The sequence below is a fragment of the Lacerta agilis genome, chromosome 13 (assembly GCF_009819535.1).
Source record: "Lacerta agilis isolate rLacAgi1 chromosome 13, rLacAgi1.pri, whole genome shotgun sequence".
Classification (NCBI taxonomy): domain Eukaryota; kingdom Metazoa; phylum Chordata; class Lepidosauria; order Squamata; family Lacertidae; genus Lacerta; species Lacerta agilis.
This window is the reverse complement of record NC_046324.1, coordinates 18,971,417-18,996,214: the sequence shown is the minus strand read 5'-3', so window position 1 is coordinate 18,996,214 and position 24,798 is coordinate 18,971,417. Positions and strand designations below refer to the sequence as shown.

At 45.8% G+C, this 24,798-nt stretch overlaps 1 protein-coding gene across 1 annotated transcript in view; it reads left to right on the top strand.

Moving 5' to 3' along the window:
- Window positions 1-1,457: 1,457 nt before the first annotated feature.
- AKAP13 (A-kinase anchoring protein 13) overlaps window positions 1,458-24,798 on the top strand; it is a 117,628-nt gene continuing 94,287 nt past the window's right edge. Inside the window, exons 1-2 of the mRNA XM_033166804.1 lie at window positions 1,458-1,561; window positions 9,477-9,553. Coding sequence (XP_033022695.1) covers window positions 9,488-9,553 — 66 coding nt within the window. The 5' untranslated portion in view covers window positions 1,458-1,561; window positions 9,477-9,487. The remainder of the gene's footprint in view (window positions 1,562-9,476; window positions 9,554-24,798) is intronic.

Genomic DNA, 24,798 nt, shown 5'->3' with positions numbered 1-24,798 from the left:
AGCCTCAGCCAGGGGGCATCTGATACTTGCGATGCTCAGAAAGGAGCTGTCAACGTTGAGGAACAAGTTAGCGCCCCTGTATTGTGTGCGGATTCTGCTGATGCCTCTGAACTGCAGGCAGGCTCACTCAGCCCTCCAGTGTCGTCCCCTGCTCAAGAGGAGCCTCCCAAACAGGCAGAGGTGGAGGAAAGCGGCCGAGAGCTGGACCGGTTTAGCAAAAGTGCTCAGGAATTCATTGCCGTGGCTTCTTCCTTGCTTGTCGAAGAAGCGATCCAGCAGGCCCAGCTGATCATCGCTCAGGAGAGCAAGGCCAGAGCGGCCCCTGTTGGCCAGGAGGCATCTCTGCAACACCAGGACCTTGCCCTGCCTTTGTGTGGCAAGGGCACTGAGTGTGCACAGGATAATGTAATGGGCACACCCTCTGCTATTCATAATAGAGAATCCAAACAAATCCAGGAAGTAGGAGCAGCAGCAGCAGCTGCAGAGACAGCAACAGAGCCGACGGCGGCTGCCGCAGAGGGAAGCCCTGTTTGCAGCGAGGAAACGGCAGAGACTCTCTCTCTGGTGGCTCGCCGGGGAGAAAACCAAGAGGGCTTTGCCTCACTGCTGCCTGTAAGTGGACAGGAGCTGCCTGGCAAGGAGGAGGCTTTGTCGGAGGGCCCGGCCCCAGCAGCTGTTGTGCAATCCCCTCCTCCTTGTCGTCAGGGCAAGGAGCTCGGAGGCAACGAAAATAATGCTAAAGCAGGGTTGAAGGGGGAAGCCTCCAGCTCAGGCACCGATGAGAATGCGAAGGCGGGTGTCTCTGGGGATGCCCTGCCAGGCCCTGGACCGCCAGAGGATGGCTCTCTGTGTCCCTGCGAGGCCCCCTTCCCCGATGCTACGCTGAACCAAGAACTTGAGCCCAGCTGCCCAGATCCGTGTGCAGCCCCTCCACCTGGTGGGGCCTCTGATTTAATGGAAGCTCCCTTGGTCACTAGTGATCTACCTGTTGCAGCCATTTCTTCCACGGGAAGGAGGTGAGGAGGTGGAGAACGTGTCTTCCAGAGTATTGCTTCAGCCGATTGCCGAAGAGCCCCCATGCGATGGGGACCCTGGCTCTGAAATGTTCTTTTTGGCCAGCAAAGGGGAAGCTAGGCCTGGAGTTGAAGCAGCCCAGCTGGAGGGCCTCGCTCAGCCCAGCAATGGCAAAGGGGAGGAGAGCCAAGCTGAACAGGGTTCCCAGCTTCTGCAACCTTCTCCCTGCGTGGCTGTCGAGCCGCTGGGAAAAGGGGAGGGCAGCAGGTTCTGTTCAAGAAGCTGACGGTCCCTTGGTGGATAATGTTGACAAGACAGTTACAAGCCCCGATCAGGCAACAGCCGTGGCAGAAGCATGTGGTCCCTTGGTGTCTATGGCTGGAAGCTCTGTGCAGATCGCCCCCTTAAGCAGAGTCCAGATCTGAGGCCCAGCACGTGGCGGATGCTGGATCCATCCCTAATGGAGAAGCAGATTTAAGTTTGCAGCCTGGCGGACTGACGGAGGGAGCTGCAAGCCCAGCACTTCCAAGCTGTTCACCTGTTGCAGGTAAGCGAAGTGAGACTGATTCTACATTAGGGGCCATGGGATTTGTGTTTTTCCTAGGCAAGCAAAGGGAATGTGTTCTTTGGTTCATGGGAACTTGTTGTGTGTGAAAGAGGGGGTGAGGTTAACACTTCCTTTCTTCTCCCCATCTTCCTTCCATTATTTTTTTTCCATGGATGCTTTCAGCAATCTCCCAGAATTGGCATTTCCATAATCCATAGAGAATCTTATGTCTCCCTGGCTTTTCTCTCCTGTCGCTCCCTGCTGCTTGATCTCTTTCTTGTAGTTGAAATTCAGATTGTAAGCCACTTGAGGCAGAGACCTTGCCCTGTCCTCATTTTTTTGCATGTATTTTGCTTCTTTTAATTGCCATAAATGTGCACCTGTGCTGCTGTATAAATAAGCCCAGGATAACGAACACTAAATGTTTTATTGTATTAAGAGAGGCTATGGTTAAATAGTTAGCAACTGGGGCTTTATACCTTACGTTTTTCTTCCAAAACAAGTGCCCAAGCTGATCCAAACTTCACTTGTGCTAACTTTCTCTGCTAACTTGGAATTGGAGAACCCAGAAGCGCTATGTGTGAAGCTTCTCCTTCATGTCAGCTGTTGAAGTTCTAAAAGTGTCCTTCCAGTCTGAGCCTGCCGGTTTCTAAATGTGGTACTTTTAGGTCACACACACACACACACACAGCACAGTGAGAGAAAGAGCCTTACTCCCCGTCCCCCCCCACCGCCACCACCCAGATCCCCCTTTTGCATTTCTGAAACCCTGACCAAATACAATTATTCCCTTCCCAGCACATTTAAGAGCTGGATCTGGGTTTCAAGCCTTTATTTCCGACTTGACAAAACAAAGGGCTGATGGATTTTGGCTGATGAACAAACTTTGACAGGAGAGGACTTGACGGCATCAGGACAAACCGGTCGGGCGCCTTTATTAAAGCATTTTGCCTCTTCTGCAACAAGAGTTCATTGAACACTTTTTAGTTTCTTTTTTTAAAAATAAAATAAAAACGAAATAGGTTCAAAAAGTGAGAAAGAGAGGGACCTTTTCCAATCTGAGCTGAAATCCTAGAGGCGGAATCTTTAGCAACGCTTAATGATAGTTTTAATGCAGGCTTTCTGGCCCCCACCTGCTCAGACAGCTGTTAAAATGTAAACAGCTGATTCCTCCCTCCCTCCCCCCTCCCTTTTTTGTGTGCGTATGTGTATGGTGTCTGGTGCTATTATGCTGTTTTGCCCTGAGGAATCACAGGTGTGGCAAGCAGCCCCATTCCATTTCAAGCAAAGGTTGATCCGCAACAAATTAGTGCCAGCAGACTTAATACAAGGTAGAACTGCAAACCGAAGTGCTGGTGTTTTTGCATGTGCATGAAATCAAAGCTTAAACCTCCCCTCTTTCAATAATAATAATAATAATAATAATAATAATAATAATAATAATAATCATCTGATTGGCAAAGAGAGTAAAAGATGTGAGTAGTTTCTGGCTGCTGAAATGTCTTAGGGCCATGTGTACAGGTGGTGACCTTTAAAAAAGAAGAAGAAAAAAAGAACTAGATGTGAAAGTGGAAAATCTAGCTGCCACCTCTGCTTGGCGTGAATCAGCATTTAACAAGCTCCCATTTCATTTTTATTTTGCGCTGTATTTTTAGTTTGATGTTTCAATAGCATGGGAGTGGTTGCAAGGGAGACACTGGAGTGCTGGCTTCATGAGAGCTCCTCCTCCTCCTCCTTCCGGATGTAAGCGGCTGCTTCCTAAAATTTCTTTCTCCGCCTTTCCCTCTCGGAAGCTTTTGATGGGTGAAGGGAATAATAGGAAAAGGTGAAGGGTGGAAGCCACGCCGCAGCATTTGCAACTTCAGCTAAAAAGAATAGCGCCACGCCCAGTGATGGCTTCTAGATATAATTAAGGACAGCTCACCAGGTGGGCTGGCAAGTGGGTAACAATAGTGCTGCTGCTGGTCTTGAAAGGTCTGGAGGGCTCAGGAAAGCGAGGATGTTTATCTGCCTGTGGTGGGCTTTGCAGGAAGCTTAAACAGAGAGAAAGGTATCGGTGCATCCAAAACAGCTTTGTTGGGGAGTGTCGTTGGCCAGAAAGTGTAGGAAGGTGCAAGCCAGCGGCTGAGAATGGAAGCCTATAATTAGAAGTACTTCCTGCTCTGCACCTGCTGTAAACTTGATGCTGGGACTGGAAGGGGTGGGTGGGGAGAGATGCTGTTTTTGCCCAGGCACCGTTTGTTAAGTGCAGTTTGGTGTTGGCTCTTGGGCAGCTGAAGAGAACAAACAGAAACAGGATTAAGCTGTAGTTTTTCCTACCATGCCAGAGCACAGCAGAGGGAAGCGCTCCTCTCCTGTCAACACCAGCCGCCGCCATTTTCTCAGCCAAAAGGTAGGGTGTTCACTGATAACAGAGCTGGGTCTGCTAAGTAGTTGCTGCTGCTGCTGTTTTTTGCTTTGTTTTTTGGTAGTGCAGCATTCCCTCAACCTGATGCCCTTCAGATGTTTTGGACAACAACTCCCCAAAAATGATAGGAATTGTAGTCCAAAATGTCCGAAGGGCACCAGTTCAGGGCAAGGCTGTTGTAGAGTCTCTGTGCCTATGCAAAATAGGCATGGTTTCCAGGCAATAGGGCAAGGCGGAAATGGCAAGCAGAGGGTGGTTGTTGTTTAGGCATCTTTGCCCAAGTGGCTCGTTCAAGGATGACTGGCAGAATCTGCAGAGTTGTTTTCAATGTTGAGACCTGTCATGTTTACCTTGAGTTGTCTAACACAGCCTTTCTCAACCTTGGGTCCCCAGATGTTTTTGGCCTACAACTCCCATCCTCCCTAGGTAGCGGGACCAGTGGTCAGGGATGATGGGAGTTATAGGCCAAAAACATTAGGGGACCCAGGGTTGAGAAAGGTTGGTCTAACAGGTCACAATGGGATGATGGGGCAAGGATTTTGAGATCAAGTCTGTCCCTGAGTACTCACCAATGCATGCTTTTCAAGAGTGTGTCTTTTTTAATGGCCACAAAACACAGGGCCTTTTGGAATGCTTTGCTTGGGAAAGCCTCGCTGGCACTCATATTGCTGTCTCTTTGGCACCAGCTTAGCATGTATGTTTCCCCCAGGATTTTAAAGATCTGTAGTGTGGTTGGTGGTTTTAATGTATGCATTTGGTGATTGATTTTAGTTCTGTGCTGAATCTAGTTTATAGTGCTGTTTTGGGTGTGGGGTTTTATGCTGGTCTGCCTCTCTTAAGCTTACTGTGGTTTTATTGGAGTATGATTTTATGGCTTTTATTTTACACTCTCTTATTTGTATGATTCCTCGATAATTTATTTTACGGGGCAATCCATACATATATAATAAGTAACAAAGGCATGCCACCTTGTCTATAACACAGCTGAGTGTGGCATGTAGTTTAATCACTGTGGGATGACCCATTGTAATTAATAAACCCAGGTTAGGCCCCATCTGCTCTATATATTTACAGCTGTATCATACCGATTTAAACAGCAAGGGCTTCCCCCAAAGAATTCTGGGAGCTGTAGTTTGTCAAGGGAGCGGAGAATTGTTAGAAGACCATATTCTCCTCACAGATCTCCAGTTCCCAGAGTTCCCTGGGAAAAGGGATTGTCTGTTAAGCCACTTTGAGGGTTGTAGCTTTGTCAGGGGAATAGGGTTCACAACACCCTTAAAAGTGGTACGATGTGGCTTTGAACGCACAGTGCTGACAGAAGGGCCTTAGTGTGAAGCGGGCCTTAATTTTGTGGCCAAGTTGAGTATTTGAACCCAGGCAATAAAAGTCCTGACCACAAATGATGCTGCTTTAAATTTGTAGAGAGGATGAGGCCCTGCAATGTCCATTTGCTCCTGAGTGTGACTAACATTGGATGCAACCCAGTTTTTCCATGTTTCTGAAAACCTCCTTGTGCCTGCCTCGTCTCTACAGATTTAGAGTGTGTCCTAGATTTATTTATTCCCATTGCTCATACTGTGCCCCTCTGCCCCTCTGCCTCCAATGTGTGGCGAACAGGCTCCTTGGAGAAAGCATTGACACCCTGGAGGAAAGACGGCATCCATAGCCTTCATTTTACCCCTTCCACCTTGTGTGTCTCCTCTGCCTCTTATTCCCTTGGCAGTCCTTCCTTGCTGATCCCTGGAGCACCTGCTGGTTCCTCCCTCCTGGCTTGTTGTTGCTGTTCTGAGAGGGAAGAGAAGATGAGGTTACAGCACTTTTCTCCTGCTGTGTTATTGGCCGCAGAGGCGAAAGGTGCTCTCCTTCCCTTTTCTGCCAAGTCCAGCTGCATAATAATAATAATAATAATAATAATAATAATAATAGCAGCCTTGCTGGATCAGACTAAAAGGCCACCTAGTTCACTTTGCTCTGCCTCCATGGCTGGAGGCACTAATGCTTCTGAACATCAGTTGCTGGAAACCTGAGGAGGGGACAGTGCTCTCGTGCTTGGGTTGGGCTTTGCAGATTTCTCACAGGCATTTGGTCGTCTGTTGTGAAAGCAGAATGCTGCGCTAGATGGACCCCCCGGCCTGATCCAGCAGGCTCTTCTCATGTTCTTCTGTTCTTGTATTGTTTCTAACCATGAATGATGGTGATGTTTCTGCTACTGATGCTGCCCAGCCTTTCAAGAGAGCCCAGGTAGCTAACGACAAAATACTACAATGTTAAAAATGAAATGTAAACACAGTGCGAATTGCAACAGACTAAATTATTACACAAGTACAAATTTGTATTTGTATATTAATTTAGTTGGATTAGATGATCCTTCCAACTCTGCAGTTTTGTAAATTAAACATATACAAATAGTTAGTAGAGGTGCATCTATGGAGGGTTCTAGATGTTTATGTTACGTAATTTGAATCTAGCATTATTATTTTTGACATTGAATCATGCAAATATAAGTGCTTATGTGTTTGTAAACCACTTTGGGTCACTTTTTTGAGGAACGTGACTAACAGCGCTTTTAAATAGTGATGTGCTGTTTTTACTATCAGTATTTTAATAGATCGTTTAAAATAGTTTTAATTGTTTAATATTGTTTAACCACTTTTTAATTGTTATCTTTTATTATCTTTTGTTTTCCCTGCTTTCTATATTTTATCTGCTTTGTTTTATTCTGTGTAAATCTCCTTGAATCCTTGAGTGGTAATCTGTGTTTTACAATGGCTGCATTCACGGGCAGTTTATTCCATTTTCACGATGCTTCTCTGACTATTAATTTCCACATTATATTTGAGCTTTCACACAATGTAAAAGTCTCTTCCAGAACCGAAGTGGAGTAACGTTGGAACTGTAGTGGAACATAGTGCATCTTTAGCATTCATTTCCATATTTGCAAATGATTCCCCCCCCCCCCCCCGGAAGCAAATGACATGGAAATGAGCACTGGTTTTGAACTATCTTCCACTGTAGTTCCAGAAGTAGCTTATACGTCATGTAAAAGCTCAAATGCAATTCAGAGCATTAACAGTTAAGGAAGACTTGTGAAAACTGAATAAACTGCCATGAGAAGGATAGGCCTCTAACCCCTTGGAAAGCCATTTCAGCTGGTGGGCCTCAGCACATCTTGCATCTGGGAATTACATAAATTGATTATGTATCAGGTGAATAAGTAATTCCTTCTGTCAGTCAAGCACTTCCTGCTGGGTGATTCTTTTTGGGTGACCTCCATGCTTCTCTCCCACCCTGTATTATACTGGGGTGGGGAGTGGGGAGGAACAGACTGATTATAATAAATTCTCTCTCATGAGTGCCCCATCCTTTCTCTCTCCTCCAAACTAAAGAGACCCGTGTACCTTTGACTTTCCTCCTGTGGCATGAGTAGTGTGAGCCCGGCACGTTCCAGATGTTTGCTATACCACAGCGCCAGTCCTTCCTGACTATTGGCCATGGTGACTGAGGGCTGTGGGGAGCTGGAGTGCAACAACATCTGTAGGGCCAACAGTTTGCCCTTGATCCCCTGATCCCTTTCTCTAACTTTTCCCAGCTCTCATTGGAAAGATGAAGTGGTTGGTTTTCTTTCCCTTTGTCTATCTCCAAGGTTCTGTTGCAAAATTTGCTGAAAGATTCAAATCACCACGACTTTATATATATACAGTGGTACCTTGGTTTAAGAACAGCTTAGTTTATGAACAACTTGGATTAAGAACGCTGCAAACCTGGAAGTAGGTGTTTTGGTTTGTGAACTTTGCTTGGAAGCAGAACATGTTCCGCTTCCTGTTGACTGTGTTCCATTTGTATATTTGATCCACTGCTGCTATGGGAAAGCACGCCTTGGTTTAAGAACACTTTGGTTTAAGAACGGACTTCTGGAACGGATTAAGTTCATAAACCAAGGTACCACTCTCTCTCTCTCTCTCTCTCTCTCTCTCCCCCCCTCTCTCTCTCTCTCTCTGTGTGTGTGTGTGTGTGTGTGTGTGTATTGTTGGCCAAGGATGCCTGGAATGCTTGTTCTGAGCTGGAGCTGAACTTGTTCTTGCTTGCCAAGGCGTAAGTTGCACTTCTTTTGAGTCTGTAGAGAAGTAACTGCTACGCCACAAAAACAAACATGAAATCCTCTTCTGGCAGCTCCTTTTGCTGTGTGAGAGGAGAGGGGCTTCGCAACCAAACAACAACAATGCAACATCATTTCTCTGGATCTTTCTACAGCTGTTGCCAAGTTGTCAAAATGTTGAGCTGTGTTACCAGAAGTGCCTCCCTCACAAATTATGCCGGGGTTGGGGGGATGCTGCTGCCTGATAAAACTCCTATTCGTAGTGGTAGGGTTTCTTTATGCAGGCTTGTAAGATGACTCCCCAGATTGCTAGATGTGTGTGTTAAATAATTAGAATCCAGCATTACAATTTTGACATTGCTAGGTCAGACCAAATTTTGATTTCTTTCCTCACATTCGATCTCTTCAATCTGTCACTGTTTAGACAACCTGAAGGAACAGTGTCTGTATGTGTGTTCCTTCTTGAATGTCTACTAAAGCAGGGGTGAGGCACTTTGGGCCCCGGGGGCCAATTGTGGCCCTCCAGCCCTGTCTGTCTGGCCCTTGGAATTCTCCCCAGGTCACAGCCCTCGCTGGTCCTGCATCAAATCCAAAGTGTTTCTGCCTGGCTGAAATGTGTCCTTCAGTTCTGAAAAGGGCTTCTCGCTTGTCTGGATGGGAGGATACAGAGAGGGTGTGTGAGTATGTGTAGATTAGTTGCTCTGTCCACCCTTCCTCCTGACCCTGCCCACCACTGATGTGTGACAAGTGGAAGTTTGTCTGGGAGGGAATGCAGCCTGAAGAAGGCACCCAACCCCAGTATTAGAGGATGGTCCCAACAGCCCATCACTTGTTGCTAAGCCAGCTCTGCAAAGGTGCTAGCCCAGCAGGCCAGTACAATGTGGGGCATAGTAGCAGCCGGAACATTCTCATCAAATGTACAAAAACACTCTTAGGTGCATGCCTGTAAACTGCCTTATACTGAGTCAGACCATTGGCCCAGCTAGCCTTGTGTTCCCTACTCTGTTTGGGAGAGGTCTTTCTCATCAGATTCCACCCCATCCTTTGAAACTGGAGATGGCAGTGATTGAAGCTGGGGCATTCGGCATGCAAAGCAAGTGTGCTCTACCAATGAGCTGTTTGTTGCCTGCTCTCCAAATTCACATCCCGGTACTATCTTTGTCCTGAAGCTTCTCAACACTCTGTGCTGTCCTTTTCGAGTTACTGAAAAATCAAGCTGTTTTTAAGAAACGGCATAAAACAAACCAGCTGTGTGGAAAGCAGATGGGGTGGGGAGTGGGGAGTTGGTGGGAAGAGCTTGCTGAGTTACTGAGAATGCATTTGGGTGAGCAAAGTTGTATCAGCAGTACTGGTGGTGCGAGAGGGGAAGTTTGTCGAAAAGCCCCATGACGGTTCTCCTTCTGTCACTGCAGAGGCTGTGCAGATGAAGACTGAAGAAGAGGTGGATTTCTTGAGGGATCTTGCTGAGAGTTCGGCTTCCGAAGGAATGGTGAGTTCTTGTGTATATCCCCTGTTTCAATCATGTCTGAAAGTAAATCTCTGTGTAATAAATGGCCATTTTCCTTCTCTCCCTTCCACTTGTTATGAGGAAGCCGACCTCGAGTTTTTCTTCTCTCCCTTTTGTGAAAACCACCATTGTTTCTGAAGTTGAAGTTTTGTTTCTGGGAGATCTTTTGGCCTCATGGTGGAAGGAATATGGTTTGGGCCAGTTGGTTTGCTGCTGTGAGCTGTCTCCCCCCCCCCCACATCTGCCCGCCTGCTGTCTTGGGTGACCACAGGCACCCTTTGTGTGCAATAATTCCCAGATTCTTTGCTTTCGTAGAAAAGGAGAAAAGAATAAGTTTCTAGCATTTGTAGAACCTGAGATACGAAGCAAAATGTACAGGCACTAAATCTCATTTTTTGTGATATATTAGCCTTCTCTCTCTCCATCTCTGGAAAAATTCCTGCGGATTATGCCCAGTCAGTTTGCGGGTTGATATTTCCTGTCCTGCTCCAAGAATGGAGTTGTCATTGCATGCCTGCTTGCCTTGGGGTGATTCATTGACATATGCTAGATCAGGGGTCGGCGAACTTTTTCAGCAGGGGGCCGTTCCACTGTCCCTCAGACCTTGTGGGGACTATATTTTGAAAAAACAAAACAAAAACGAATGAATTCCTATGCCCCACAAATAACCCAGAGGTGCATTTTAAATAAAAGCACACATTCTACTCATGTAAAAACACCAGGCAGGCCCCACAAATAACCCGGAGATGCATTTTAAATAAAAAGACATATTCTACTCATGTAAAAACACGCTGATTCCCAGGCCGTCCGCGGGCCGGATTGAGAAGGCGATTGGGCCGCATCCGGCCCCCGGGCCTTACTTTGGGGACCCCTGTGCTAGATGAAAGAAACTGCTCTGGTCCAGAGTAGCTTAGAGAGCTAGACTGACAGTCAAGGGATGACTGTTCTGCTCTTTTCTGAACACGCTTCCTTGGTTTCTGGTCTTTGTCCTCCACTGAGTTGTCTTGTGTATGCCAGTGACCAGTAACTGGCAGCTGAATCGGCCCCATTTTCCTTCCATATACCACAGGGGTAGGCAACCTAAGGCTGGTGGGATGGATGTGGCCCAATCACTTTCTAAATCTCTGTACATGTTGCAGAGCGTTCTGGGGTGAGTTCTAAGTCTCATACTCTATTCATATGTGCACAGTTTGGGAATGCTGGGCTGCTCTGCAAGTGCTCCACAGAGTGTGTGCCTACAACAACCTTCGCTTACCTGGTTGCCCTGTCTGCAGACCAAGCATGAACTGTGGACTATGGTTACAGCTCTGGAGCAAGAGAAGCCACACAGCCCGTGTTTGGATGACATGCTGGGCCTCACCATGGCTTATAGCAATCTTGGTACCAGTAGGGACGAGAGGGAGGAGCAAAGCAGCTGCAGTCTTCTCTCTGGAAACCTGCATATTCACACTAAACTGTGGTTAGAGTCAGAGTCCGATATAGCAGGGATGTCCAACAGGTCGATCGCAATCTACAGGTTGATTGCCGGGGGGGGGGGTGTCCCATGGATGATTGCAAGATCTCTCCCCCGCCCAAAAAGCTGTTGGCTTCCTAAAAAAACCCTCAACCATCTGCATAACCTAGCAATCCCAAAATATAGATGCGCTTTTACCCTCGCAAAGTTGAATGTATTGCCCTCGGCTGTAATTGAGCGACGATTCCTACAGATTCCACACAAAAAACATGTATGTCCCTGTGGAGATGGCAGTACCAAATAAGTGGCGCACTCCCTTCTTGCACTCTTTATAATGAGATTATCACCCCTCTCTTATTGTCCATTCTGGGTTGCCTAACCACTGCCACAGTGTCGTTTTCCCTGACAGACCCCCATGAAAAAGCTCAACAACTTTGACTCCCTAAAAAAAAGCTCAACAACTTTAGTCAATCCAATGGGTAGATCACTGCCAGTGGGGGCAGCCTCTTGTAAGTTGGACATCCCTGCTGTATAGCATTTCAGAGTATTCAAAGCCTTCTGCATATATTATATTGCTCTAATCCTGTGCAAGTTAGGTTATTATTATATCCATGTTGAAAATTGTGGGGTAGGGGAAGGAAAGGCTTGCATAGAATCATGGAAGGTGCCACAAGGGTCATCAGTCCAACCCCCCCTGCAGTGCAGAATATTTTGCCCAACGTGGGGCTCGAACCCACAACCCTGGGATCAAGAGTCTCGTGTTCTTCCAAGTGTGTAGACCTGTTGAAACTATTGAACTTAAAATTGTTGTGTGTCTTTGTCTTATATACTCTGAGTAGGCATAGTATTGGATACAACCCAGAGACAGGATCTGAGATTCAGGCCACCCGTTGATTTTGTGGCTGTGGTGAAATTCAAACCAGGGACTTGCTGACTTGTAGCTTGATCTCCTAGGCACTTGCTTTAGGCTGGTCACCAAGCTAATCAGTTGCCTTCCTCCCCCCCCCCCCCCCAAATGGGATGCATATGTACTTTGTTGAAAAAACTGCTGTGGCAAGAGGGAGAGCAGCCTGGTCCTGTTTGTCAGCTAAAGAAGGAAAGCTTCTCTTGCCTAGAAGAACGTTCAACTTCCAGATGAAGGGCAGCACACTCTGACCTGCTTCCTCTGCCTCCGAGGAAAAACAGCATGGCAAGGGGAGCCCAACCTGGCTCCATCCATCAGGCAGAGAAGAAAAAACTTGCTGTTCTCCCTGGCAGGAAAGAATACTAACAGGAGCTTTTAGGACAAAGAACTAGGGTCCGTACTTAACGCAAGCATATCCCAACCATGAGGTGGGGTGAAGCTGCCCCAATGGGTGACAGAAGCCCCCAAGCCAGTGCCCCCACAGGTGCCCTTCTGCCCCCCACCAGCAGAGAAGCTGGTGCCAATTTATAGCGAGATCTCATGGGATTTTGCGTAGTTTGCAAGATTTCTGCGCCAGTGGAGTTTGAGTGGGCGGCACGGGGGCACCGCCAGGATGAAATGGCATGTGCCACCCCTGCACTTACGTTTTTTCCTCTTCCCTCCCATTCCCTTTTCCTTTTGTGTTGTGTCTTTTATATTGCTGCGGAAACCCAGCCAGATGGGTGGGGTATAAATAAATTATTATTGTTGTTGTTGTTGTTGCAAACCTGAGGGAAAGGATAGTTTCATTACTGATGGGGAGCTGCTGCTTTTCTTTCCTTTTTTCCAGCTGGAGAGCAAGGTTAAAACATTTTAAATAAATAATGTGAGTTCAGCCACCAGAAAGTTAAAAGGTGCTGCTGCTGACTTGCTTTACGCATCTTATTATAGATAATTTCTGTGACTAATCCTTGGGCGTTTGCTTTGCGCAGAAAGGCCATCTGTCAAAGAGAGCACCACAAGAATACACCCTGTATTTTGTTTTATGTTCCGTCTTGTGAGCAAACCTGCCTCTTATTAGAGGGCACTTGGTGCCTCTTAGAAGTTGGCATCGAAATGCCCTCTTCTCTCTCTTTTTTTGCAGCCACCCTTTTGAAAACAAGTGTCACCATTATGTGATACATGTTGGAACTTCTATTTTGCTCTTCTCTTTTTGTTCCCCTGCAGGGGGAAAATGAGCTTGCACCAATCATTTCCTGCCTCTCTTTCTCTGTTTGTTTGTCTGCCTGCCTCCCTCCCTCTCTTCCCCATCTCCAGAATCTGGCTGTTCTGGTATAGGATTAGGAGTGCCAAGGCAAATGGAAAGTTTGCGGCTGGATTGGTGACCACAGTTTCCTGTTGCTAAGTTTGACGGAATATTTTATTTTTTATTTTTAACAAAAGCCAACAGCACTGTATTAACGCCGCTTAAAATCTTCAGAACTCTGTGCAACCCTCCGACACATTTAGGTTCGCAATAAATCGCAAATGAGTTGTCACCAGTATATACCTCCCATTAATTTCTGTGTGCAGGTGTTAACATAATAAACTGCTTTATATCGAGTCAGACCATTGGTCCATCTAGCTCAGTATTATCTACCTAGATGAGCAGTGGCTTTCCAGGGTTCCTGGAGATGCAGGGAATTGAACCTGGGAGCCTCTGTATGCAAAACAGATACTCTACCACTGAACTGTGGCCCTTGCCCTAAAAATAAAGTAAGATTCTAGTTCTCATGGATCTGAAGAAAGGGCTGAGTCAGATCTTCAGTTCATCTAAGGTAAATAAAAAAAGTAAAGGACTCCTGGATGGTTAAGTCCAGTCAAAGGTGTCTATGGGGTTGCGGTGCTCATCTTGCTTTCAGGCCGAGGGAGCCGGCGTTTGTCCGCAAACAGCTTTCCGGGTCATATGGCCAACATGACTAAACCCTTTCTCTCTCTTTTTTGTAAATGCTCTTTATTGATTTATTCAGTGTTACAACTGTTCCGTTCATTGTTAAAAATAAAATAAAGGGGGGGGGGTTTGCGGAAACACAACCCCCCCTCACAAAAAACACAACAGCAAAACATGAGAAACACCAGAACATGATACTAAGATTCAACATCATATGCCGCCGATACAATAAATCACAAATCATTAACCTTCTAATGTTTGAATGTGACGTCCGTCCACCTCACTGCGGGTCCTTTCTTCCTTTTTTAACTGCATCCTTTATCTCCTTCCACTTCACCGGTTTTATATGTAATACATTATCTGTCTTTTGTGACATTATCTGTCTTTTGCGACATATTTTGCAAAAATTAATCAAAACACATCAAAGATTTTACTTGGGAACAATGTTTTTTTTAAGTACAATCCCACTCTTTTTTAAACATTTGATTTGGTTGATTCCTGATTATTTCTGTCATCTTTCCAAGTTCTATATACTCAAATAGTTTGATCTACCACTCCTCTTTCGTTGGAACTTTCTCTTCCTTCCACCCTTTGGTTAAACCTCTTCTGGTGCAATGGAACACCGTGAAGGAAACCAGAGCGCACGGAAACGCCGTTTACCTTCCTGCCGCAGTGTTACCTATTTACAGTGGTACCTCGGTTTAAGAACAGTCCTGTTTACGAACGATTCGTTTTACGAACTCCGCAAAACCGGAAGTAGTGTCCCAGTTTGCAAACTTTACCTCGGTCTAAGAATGGAATCCGAACGGTGGAAGGGCACCGGTGGCGGGAGGCCTCATTAGGGAAAGCACGCCTCGGTTTAAGAACAGTTTCGGTTTAAGAACGGACTTCCGGAACGGATTAAGTTCGTAAACCGAGGTACCACTGTATCTACTTGCACTGGCGTGCTTTTAAACTGCTAGGTTGGCAGGAGCTGGGACAGAGCAACGGGAGCTCACCCCATCGCAGAGTTTCAAACCACCAACCTTCTGATCGGCAAGAGGCTCAGTGGTTTAGACCACAGTGCCACTTGTCTGCATGGATATTCAACCAAGGTTTTCTCCCAGCTCTACCTGGAGATTCTGAATATTGAACCTGGGACTCTTTGCAAGAGGGGAAGAGGGGATTACAAACATATAAATGTAAACATGCACCATAAAGACTTAAGTTGAGGAAGCTCAAGAAGCAACCGTGCAAGGTAAAAGGTCATGGTAAAAAATGCTGCCACTGATGAAAGCTGGGTCACAACAACAACAACAACAACAAACCACCTCTCATTGGGTTGCATAAAGCGCACAGACCACTCCATTGTGGATTAAGGGATATATTTATTCATTTATCTATTGAATTTATATCCTACCCATCATCTCCAAAGAGCTGTGACTATAAATACAATTGAAAATGATTTTTTTTAAAAATGAAACATTAAAAACTGTTAAAAACATTTAAACAATATCCAACTCTAGACCATACTCTGAGCCAGATTAATGGGCATGGCTAATTTTGATGATTACATTGTGAAAGATGGAGTCAGGATCTGCCAAGGTTCCTTGAAACCAACTGTTGTGCAGCTTGATATGGGTGTGGGTGGATCTCTGAAGCATCAGCTCTGCCATGAAAGCATGACACCCAGTTCCTGAGCAGTGGCTGGTTGAGAGGTAATATTTAACTAAGCTGTAGCTCAGTTGTAAAGCACCTGCTTTGAATGCAGGAGGTTTAAGCTTTGATCCCTAGCATCTCAGGGAGGGAAGCTGGTCTGAAACACATAAAAGCCGTCAAGGTACCGTCAACCTTTTCAGACCCTGGACACACTTTTAACCCAAACATGCATTTGGGGACCCGTTTCTTTTACTGTACATTTGCATGATGGTAGTGCTCCTGTTGGAAACCACCTTAAATCAGACCAGTGGTGTAGACCAGGGGTCACTAACCTAAGCAGCCCACGGAGGTCATTTGACCTGCCCCCGAGCCAAGCTGCCTGCTCGCACACTGCACTAAAACAGTGTAGCGCGGCTCGGGGACTCGCTTCAGTGGCACCGAAAATCGTGTCTGCGCAGATGCTGAAAATCGCAGGCACACAGACGCAGATGCCGAAAATCATGGACGTGCATGCTGATGCCAAAAATTGCGTGCGCACACGATCCAGCCCACAGAGGTATCTCAGCGGGACCGATTTGGCCCAGGCAAGATAAACCTTGCCGACCCCTGGTGTAGACAATACTCAGCTACGTGGACCAATGGTCTGACTCTATATAAGGCAGTTTCCCATTTTCCTATCTGGAACTCCCAATTTTCCTCCATGGTACTATTTTTTTTAAAAAAACAGTGCATTTTAAAAAAGGTAAAGGACCCCTGAATGGTTAAGTCCAGTAAAAGGCGACTGGGGTGAGATGCTCATCTTGCTTCAGGCCAAAGGAGCCGGCGTTTGTCCACATACAGCTTTCCGGGTCATGTGGCCAGCATGACTAAACCACTACTGGCACACAGAGGACCCCGTGACAAGTGCCAGAGCTCATGGAAACAACATTTACCTTCCTGCCACAGCGATACCTATTTATCTACTTACACTGGTATGCTTTCTAAATGCTAAGTTGGCAGAAGCTGGAACCTGTTATTTGACTAAACTCATGCCTGTCTCTTTAAATGCTTTTATTGAGATGTGATTTCAAGTGAAGCCTACTGCAGTCTTGGATGGCTGCTACAGTAATGTCCCATCCGGGTGGCAGTTTTTGTATTTGTGACCAGCTACAGGTGGAAGTCATTATCCATTATTTGTTAATCTGCCCCATCTACAGGGATCTGAGAGATGGATTTTTGAAACCTTTGCTAATACATGGAAGTAGGTATACTGTGGCAAAAATGGTTCAGTTTTGAGTGACGCTAATAGCTTTGTGACACATAATGTGGTGCTTTATGCACTGGCTGCAAAAATGATGAGGGGGGGGGGAATAACATTGCTATAAGCTGTTATGGAGAAACAGAGGTTTAACTGGAAGCTGAGCTGGGTTTGAGCTAGCCAGTGGTTCTTCTGACTTCTCTTTCTTCCTGTTACTGATGTTTGTTTTATATTTTTGGCGTATGTTTTTTTATTATGGTTTGTAGTTCAGCAAACTGTCCTGAAATAGTCTTTACCTTTGGCTAGTATAATAAACTTATTGATGATGATGAGGAGGAGGATGTTTCTGTCCTGCATCCCTGTCCTTCATTCTCCTGGTCAAGGAGATGCACAAGTTTAGAAAGAACCTTTCATCTTATAAATGCATTGGATGTGAGTTTCCTGCTGGTGCTTGGCTTCCATTAGGCATCCCTTTAGCCACCGTGAAAACAGAATACTGGACTAGATGGGTCTTTGGTTTGATCCAGGAGGTCTTTTCCTTGTGTTCTTATGGGATCAGTATCGGGTTGAACCTGGGGCAAATGTGGGGTGCAGCAACCCAGTGCTCTAAATGATTACATCTAAGTGTTGTTCCACTTTGTGGTTCCTGATGAGAGAAGCTCAGGCGCTTTACCGACTGGGCTGTGTCTGCTAGATTTGTTTGTTCCAGGAAGCATGACATAGCTAGTAGAGTCATTGCCTCTCTCACACCCACCAGCATCCTCTTTCTGACTGGGGTCTGCCATAGGGCAGCGAAGGCTGCTCATGAGGACGTGTGGGCATTGGAACAGCTGATGGCTTTGCCCTTTTAGAAACCCCTGTCCATTTTCTGAGCGTAGTTAATTTCTGAATGAAGCAAATCTCACCGCTGGTAAATACCCAGCTCAATTTGCTTCATGAATGAACCGTGCAAAGGTCATGTTCACTGCAAACGTTGCCTCTGAGCCCAGCAGATCTCAGGATAAACTATTTGTTTTTGGATTACTCCAGCAAGGAGCTTTGAAGTCCTGGCTCCTTAGGCATGTTTATAGAGAGTTACAAATGGAGAAGCAAAAAGAACACTGGACTGTATCTGAAATGTGTTGCTGAGGTCTACGATCCCCTCCACCCCTTCAAACAAAATGCATTGAGTATGAAAGCAATCATTCATTGCCTTGATTAAAATCCTGCAATGTGCTCTTTGTGCATGAGGACTGTCTGGAAATTTCAGTTCGAGGGAAGTGATTTGATTTTGATTTATTAGACTTGTTTTAGGGGAAGAACCATAGCTCAGTGGTAGACCCACCTGCTTTTCCTGCAGAAGGACCTGGGTTCTATCCCCAGCATCTCCAGGTAGGGCTTGGAGTGTCCCATGCCTGGAACCCTGGGAAGCTGCTGCCAGACAGTGTAGGCAATACTGAACTAGGTGCACCAGTGGTCTGACTTGGTATAAGGCAGCTTATTGTGTAGAGACCCCTTTGTCTCTATTGTATGTAGAAGATAATAAAGCGCCAGAAAAACTTTGAAACAATACAAAATAGCTGCGTAATAACAATTGTTAAAGAAACCACCCATGCTAATGCCTGGATTGCATAGATGTAACAATGCCATTAATTAAATTAAAAAAACACTTTCACCTGATGCCGAAATGATAGTGAGGTTGGCACTTAGTGTGCCAGGGGAGAGTATTCTGGGGGCAGGCTATTGCAGAGAAGGCCTTTTCTCTGGCCAGCGCCCCCAGTACTTAGTGGGGCACAGAGGATGTCAGATGTCTATTGCAGTATCTTAGCAGCTTCAATGGGGAAAGGGTGCTCCTTGGAAGCAATGAAATAGGTTGAAAATGAGGAAGTGTGGTGGTCGTCCACCTCTTCATATTGTCCTACTTAGCCATTGTGGCGTCCTCCCAGATGTTGTGGACTACAACTGCCATCAACCCCAGCCAGCATAGTCCTCAACATTTGTTTTTGTTTTTTGCATTTGTATCCCAGCTTTTTCTCCCGAAGACCTCAAAATGGTGTACATCAGGCATGCCCAACTCCCAAGAGTCTGCGATCTACTCCCACTATTTAAAAAATGGCAGTGATCTGCCCAAATTTGTTGAGCTTTTTTGGGGGAGATCGCATGCCTTGTGATGTGGAGTCTGCCGACCGCCCTACAGCTGAGGGAGAGCCAGTGGCGGACAGTTTCGGCAGCGGGGAGCCTGCATGCTCCAAAGCCACAGCGTCTCTCGCAGACGTTGAGTGCCACGCAGCATATATATTTTTTGGTAGATCGCTCAGGATAACGCGATCGACCAGGGGCACCCCACAAACAAGCAGGAGATCGTGATTGACCTGTTGGACAGGCCTGGTGTACATGATTCCTCCCTGTCTCAATCCTCACAACAGCCCTGTGAGGTATGTTAGACCGAGAGGCCGAGTGGGGACTTGAACCCTGGTTCCCCAGGTCCTAGTCATTACACACCATGCTGGCTACCGAAGATCTAATGTAAAATTCTGGTCCTTTTTGTATAGTTACCACCCACATATCCAGGTACTCATTTTGAGCACAAATACTCACTGTGCGGGTGCATCTACTTCATTCTTATAACGCATGGCAGGGTCAATGTCCTGGATGCTGCAGCTGAGTCTCCCAAACGTTAGGCCTGTGTACAGGTTTTTGGCAGAACTGAGGGCAAGACGTTAAAAGTCTGCATGCAGCCTTGAAGGTACCGTAATTTTCTTTGGTATCGCCACCCCTGCAGCTTATTGAAAGAAAGGGAGATACACTTTGCAAGAGAGAACCTGCAAGGCTAGGTGAGCTTTTCAGCAAAAGCTCAGCTTCCCAGTGCAGCTACCAGACAGGCGCACTGTAACAGGGGTCAGCAAACTTTTTCAGCAGGGGGCCGGTCCACTGTCCTTCAGACCTTGTGGGGGGCCGGACTGTATTTTGAAAAAAAAATATGAACAAATTCCTATGCCCCACAAATAACCCAGAGATGCATTTAAAATAAAAGGACACACTCTACTCATGTAAAAACACGCTGATTGCCGGACCATCTGCGGGCCGGATTTAGAAGGCGATTGGGCCGGATCCGGCCCCCGAGCCTTAGTTTGCCTACCTATGCACTGTAAGCTCAAACTGCAAGCCAGCTTTCAACGTTTTTAAGAAGATAGAGAGAGCTGAGCAGAGATTGACATATCCACCCTTCATGCTGGAAGAGGCTGCCCTTCTTAACCTTCCAGCCATTTGTTACCTCCAGCATGTGGGGGAATATCTTGAGCTTCATGCCCCCCTCCCCTTCCCAACCACACCACGGCCATTTCATACGCTGATAATTCTTGCTTGAAAGAAGATAGGAGCGCCGGGCAAACACATTAGGTCAGAGACTTGGCATTGGGTCTGTTCAACATCAGGACTTTTTTCCGTCTGAGATAATAGTACATGTCACAACAATTCAGAGCCAAGCTCTGGATCCTAACTGCCTGAATGCTTCCCCCCCCTTTAATTTTTTACCCCTCTTTCAAGGAGCTCTGATCCTCTCTCCCTTTCCTCCGAACAACCCTGCGGGGTAGATTAGGCTGAGAGCTTAAAGCCCACGCAGGGGTCTTCTTCATAGTGAAGTAAGGATTTGAACCTGTGCCTCCCTGCTGGAATCCCAGTTCTCTGTCCACGGCCTCTTTGCTCAGCTGTGACGCAGCATCTTCAAATGTTGCTGGGCTGTGGATTTTTTTTTTTTTAATTCCGCATTGGTGGTGTAGTGCAGCAACAAGGAAGATGGAGATACTGTTTCCTTCTCTGATTCTAATCTGCTGCTTGGCACCCTGAAGTCTCCCTTGCTTTTTCCGAGTGCTGTGGGTGCAGTTCTTAACTGATGATTATCTGACACGCGAACTCTGATGGATGGAGACAGCTGGGCCATGTCACTATCACCAGGGGAGGCTTAGTCATTTATTTCCTTGTTCTCTCTCTCTCTCTCTCTCTCTCTCTCTCTCTCTCTCTCTCTGTGTGTGTGTGTGTGTGTGTGTGTGTGTGATCCTGCATTTCTGGACCTTGCAAGGTGGTTGGCCTTGTGTTCTCCCTGCAAGAGGAAACGACGTGTTGTTTTTGGCAGAAAGCTCATGCCTTTCACCTCAGTGGCAAATAGGGCCGGGCAATATATTGATATATCATCCAAACCCAATTTGGAGTCCATATTGTTATATCGGTTTCAGAATTTCTCCCCTGGCAATATATCACAAATCATGGGGTGTGGGAACACAATGTGGGAAAACTGTGAAGCCAGCCAATGGGTCTCTCGATGTCTGTAGCCCCTGTTAACTCTACTGGCTCAACTGTCCCCTGCTTCATGCAGGGGGCAGCGAATTGCAAGAGCCAGCTCCGGCAAAAATCACGATGCAGGAAAAACCTTGAAGCTAGCCAATGCCTTTACATATCTCCATCCTTATTTCAGACATTGTGATATATCGGTAATATATCACAATATTTTTAGCTGGTGATATGTCACAATGTTGAAAACCAGATACCGCCCAGCCCTAGTGGCAAATAATCGATGAGAGATTTCTCTTGGAAGAATTTTCCCTTGGGAGAAGGTGCTTAAGAGTTCCTTCTCCACTTAAAAAAAATAATGTCACCCCGTTCTTTCACCACATTTATTTCAATACAAAGTAAACACAATGTTGTGTGTGGGGGGCACATAATGATTTATGTGTATTTTACAGACCAAAAGCAACAACAGCAACAAATACTGATTGTATTTGTCGGATGGATTTCTGTTCCAGACACAAGACGAATATGCAAGCATTAGCACTGCCCTCTGCATTTTGTTTTCATTGGAATTCTTCAACATCCCTATTTTGCACCTTTTTGTTTGGATACATTGCAAAAATAAATAAACAAATAAACAAACAAACATAAACGTAAACATAATAAATTCTCTGAAATTTTCCGAGAAATGTATTGTATATGTTCCCTCCCCGACTCTGACGGAATTAGATTCCTTCCCCCTTTTTAAAAGAATGACGGCAAGCAGCTGATGTAAGCTTAGGGCAGCCTTCGCCAGCTTAGCTCCCTGCAGATGTTTTGGACTACAACTCTCATCAGCCCCAGACAGCGCTAGGACTGATGGGAGTTGTAGTTCCATCTGGAGGGCACCGTAGTGGGTGGAGGCTGGAAGACTCTATGGTAGGGTTTGCCATATATTTCAAAAAGTGAAAATCCGGACACAAAAGTTGCTGTTTCCAAAAGACTCTGTTTATAAGGGCCGAATACAGGCTATGTCCGGGAAATTATGGCAACCCTACTCTACAGCCATCATCACTTGCAGCTTCCTGATGTCAGATTCCTAATCTAGGTGTGGTGAAGGAAGAGAGAGCTGGTTCTGGCTGACTGCTGAACCCTAATTAGCCACAGTTCTGGCTTGTTTTTCTTACCCTGGCTCCTATAATGCAAAATGAAAGGGGAAACCAGGTTTTCCCCCCCTTGCAGACGTCTAGCTTAGTTCAGGGATGGCCATCTTCAGTATTCAGGGATGGCGAGTGACCCATCCACCAGGTCTGTGGGCTGGAAGCATACTTTACTGCTCAGCCCAGCTTCTTTGTAGCTGTTCAGCCTTCTTAGCCTGTCCCTTCTTCTCTCTGCTAGAAAATTAGAGGGGGGGGGAGTGTCTCTGTTAGATCTTATGCTGTATTCCCACTAACCCCCCCCCCCCGGCATCTGCATTAAATAAGCTTCTTTAGCAGAACTTGATCCTCTTATGAAAACAAGGAATAATGTCAATGTCTCCATATGGGATTCATTAATTTTTGTGTGTTGTGTTTTGAAGGAGGTCTTTTGTTTTGTTTTTTGTGGATGTAAAAATAATAATAATCAGACGTTGATCCTGAACAATAGGCTGCTAATGGAGGTAAATAGACAAGGAGTGGGTTGCCGACCAGACCAACTAATTAACTATCCCCAAACTGGACGGAATTTCTTTCTTTTTTTCCGCCTTCTTTCCTTGCTTTGCAAAATAATCTCCTGTAATCCTTGTTAGGCCTCCAAATCCCCTTATTGTTGTTCTGTATTGATTTCACTGGAATCTGCTTTTATGGGATTTATCCGTGGGCTTTTCCTTGTGGTTGGCTCAATAAATGGTTGGGTGCTTCAGTGTCCTGGGAATTTCAAAGGACATTTCCTCTACTTCATCTTTCCCCCCTAAACTTCCAGCTGATATTTGAGGGCACAATATTCAAAGTGGTCCATGCCCGAACTTTTAATAGCTCTAAACCCAGGGGGGTAGGGATTGGGAAGCACTTGGCATCTCAAGGGCTGCATTCGCTCCCAGGAAACCTTTCAAGGCATCTAGTACAGTCGAGAAGGGAAGGTGCCTTCTGAGAGTTTTAACATGGCAAGTGTGTGCTCCATGTTAAATTCTTTCTCCCCGTGCAGAACCTCGCCCACCCACCTCCTGGATAGGCTAGCTTTTCACAAGGGAGATATTGACATAGTGACCCAATCAAACATGTGTCTTCCTGACCCCAGGGCATAAGGAGACAATGCAGTACCCTTCCTGAACATCCTGAATTTCCAAAAATCAAGGCTGAGAACATTTTGAAAGTGTCACGAGAGTTTAGGGTTTAGAGATGTCAGGAAAAGTTGGGACTTCTGTCTCTCTCCAATGAATTTAACCATGCCAAGTTCTGTTTTATTGAGTTTTTAAAATTATTATTGATTGTTTCCCTTTGCTTTACGAAGTGCATTCGTTTGACTATAAATTCTCCCACTGGTTGCAAGGGGTTTTGGAGACGAAGGATTAGATTTCCCTGTTTGCAACTGTCTTGTTTCCAAACAAGCAAGGATATGGGGTCCAATTAGAATTGTAATTACTGGCTTGTTCCCTGGGCAGAGATGTTCCTTTGCTGTAATCACAGACCTGTTCCAATTACTGATGATGGAGTCCAAGGGTGCCTCAAACCGCCCTAAATAGAAAAAAGAGAGGGATGAAACAAGTAACGCCAGTGTCTTCATCACTTCTGCTCCTTGCTATTGGAAATGAAGCAAATAGTTGGCCAGGAAATGCAGTTGGATGCTAAATGCTTTCTGTACATCAATTTTAATCTCACTGTTTCCTTGTCTGGTGTATTATCTTGCTAGATTGAGAAAGGGGAGAACTGCCTTTCTTATTCAGACTTTTATCAGGATGCCCAGCAGGAACTGTAAAGTAAACCACATGGATTCCAAGTGTTGTGATATCTTTAAACAAAACACATAGGAGAAAATATTCTCTAAGTGGATTAGTGTTGGCTAAAACTTTTTTTTTTTTTTTTTTTGCTGGTGTGATGATCCATCTTAATTTTGGGCATATCCACACTTAATCTGGTTTAACAGCCAACTCCTCCTTGCTAGGGAACCCTGGGAACTCTAGTTCTTTGGAAAAGGAAGCTCTAATGGAGAATTCTATTTGCCAAACTATATCACCCAGGATTTTGTGGGGCAGGTGCCATAAAGTGTATAAACCCAATTTAAGTTGGTAGTGTAGCCACGTCCTGTCAAAGCATTTGCAAACAACACTTTCCCACTCCCATCACTGCTACTTCTTTGTGAAGTTTCTGCACTTGATCTCCTTCTGCTTTCTGCATCACCTTGTGGCTTCTAGTCCTCATTGATCAAAGCTATTCAGCTTTCCTGCCCCCTCATTTTACACAAATTATAATTACTATTAATTTATTAATGCATGCCTCAGTTTTCTTTTGGAATAGTAATTGGAGAACATTCCCAATGGTGGAAGAAACCAAAACCAAAACAAACCCGTCCTAGTGGTGCCCCGTTAGCGCATTTGCAAAGCTAAGCAGGGTCCGGTATGGTTTCAAAATGGATGGGTGACCCCATATTGAGATTCCTGCATTGTTTGGGGTGTTCTGGATGACTCTTGGGGTCCCTTCCAACTCTATGATTCTGTGATTCTAATCACAACTATGTTAGCCAGCGGTTTTCTAGACAGCAGTGAAACAAGCCAGTGTTGGGGGTTTGGCAGAGCTCTCTGGAGAGGAGCAGCTCATGAACCTGGCACCACTACCAAAAGGACCCTGCTTCTTATAAGCCACTTATT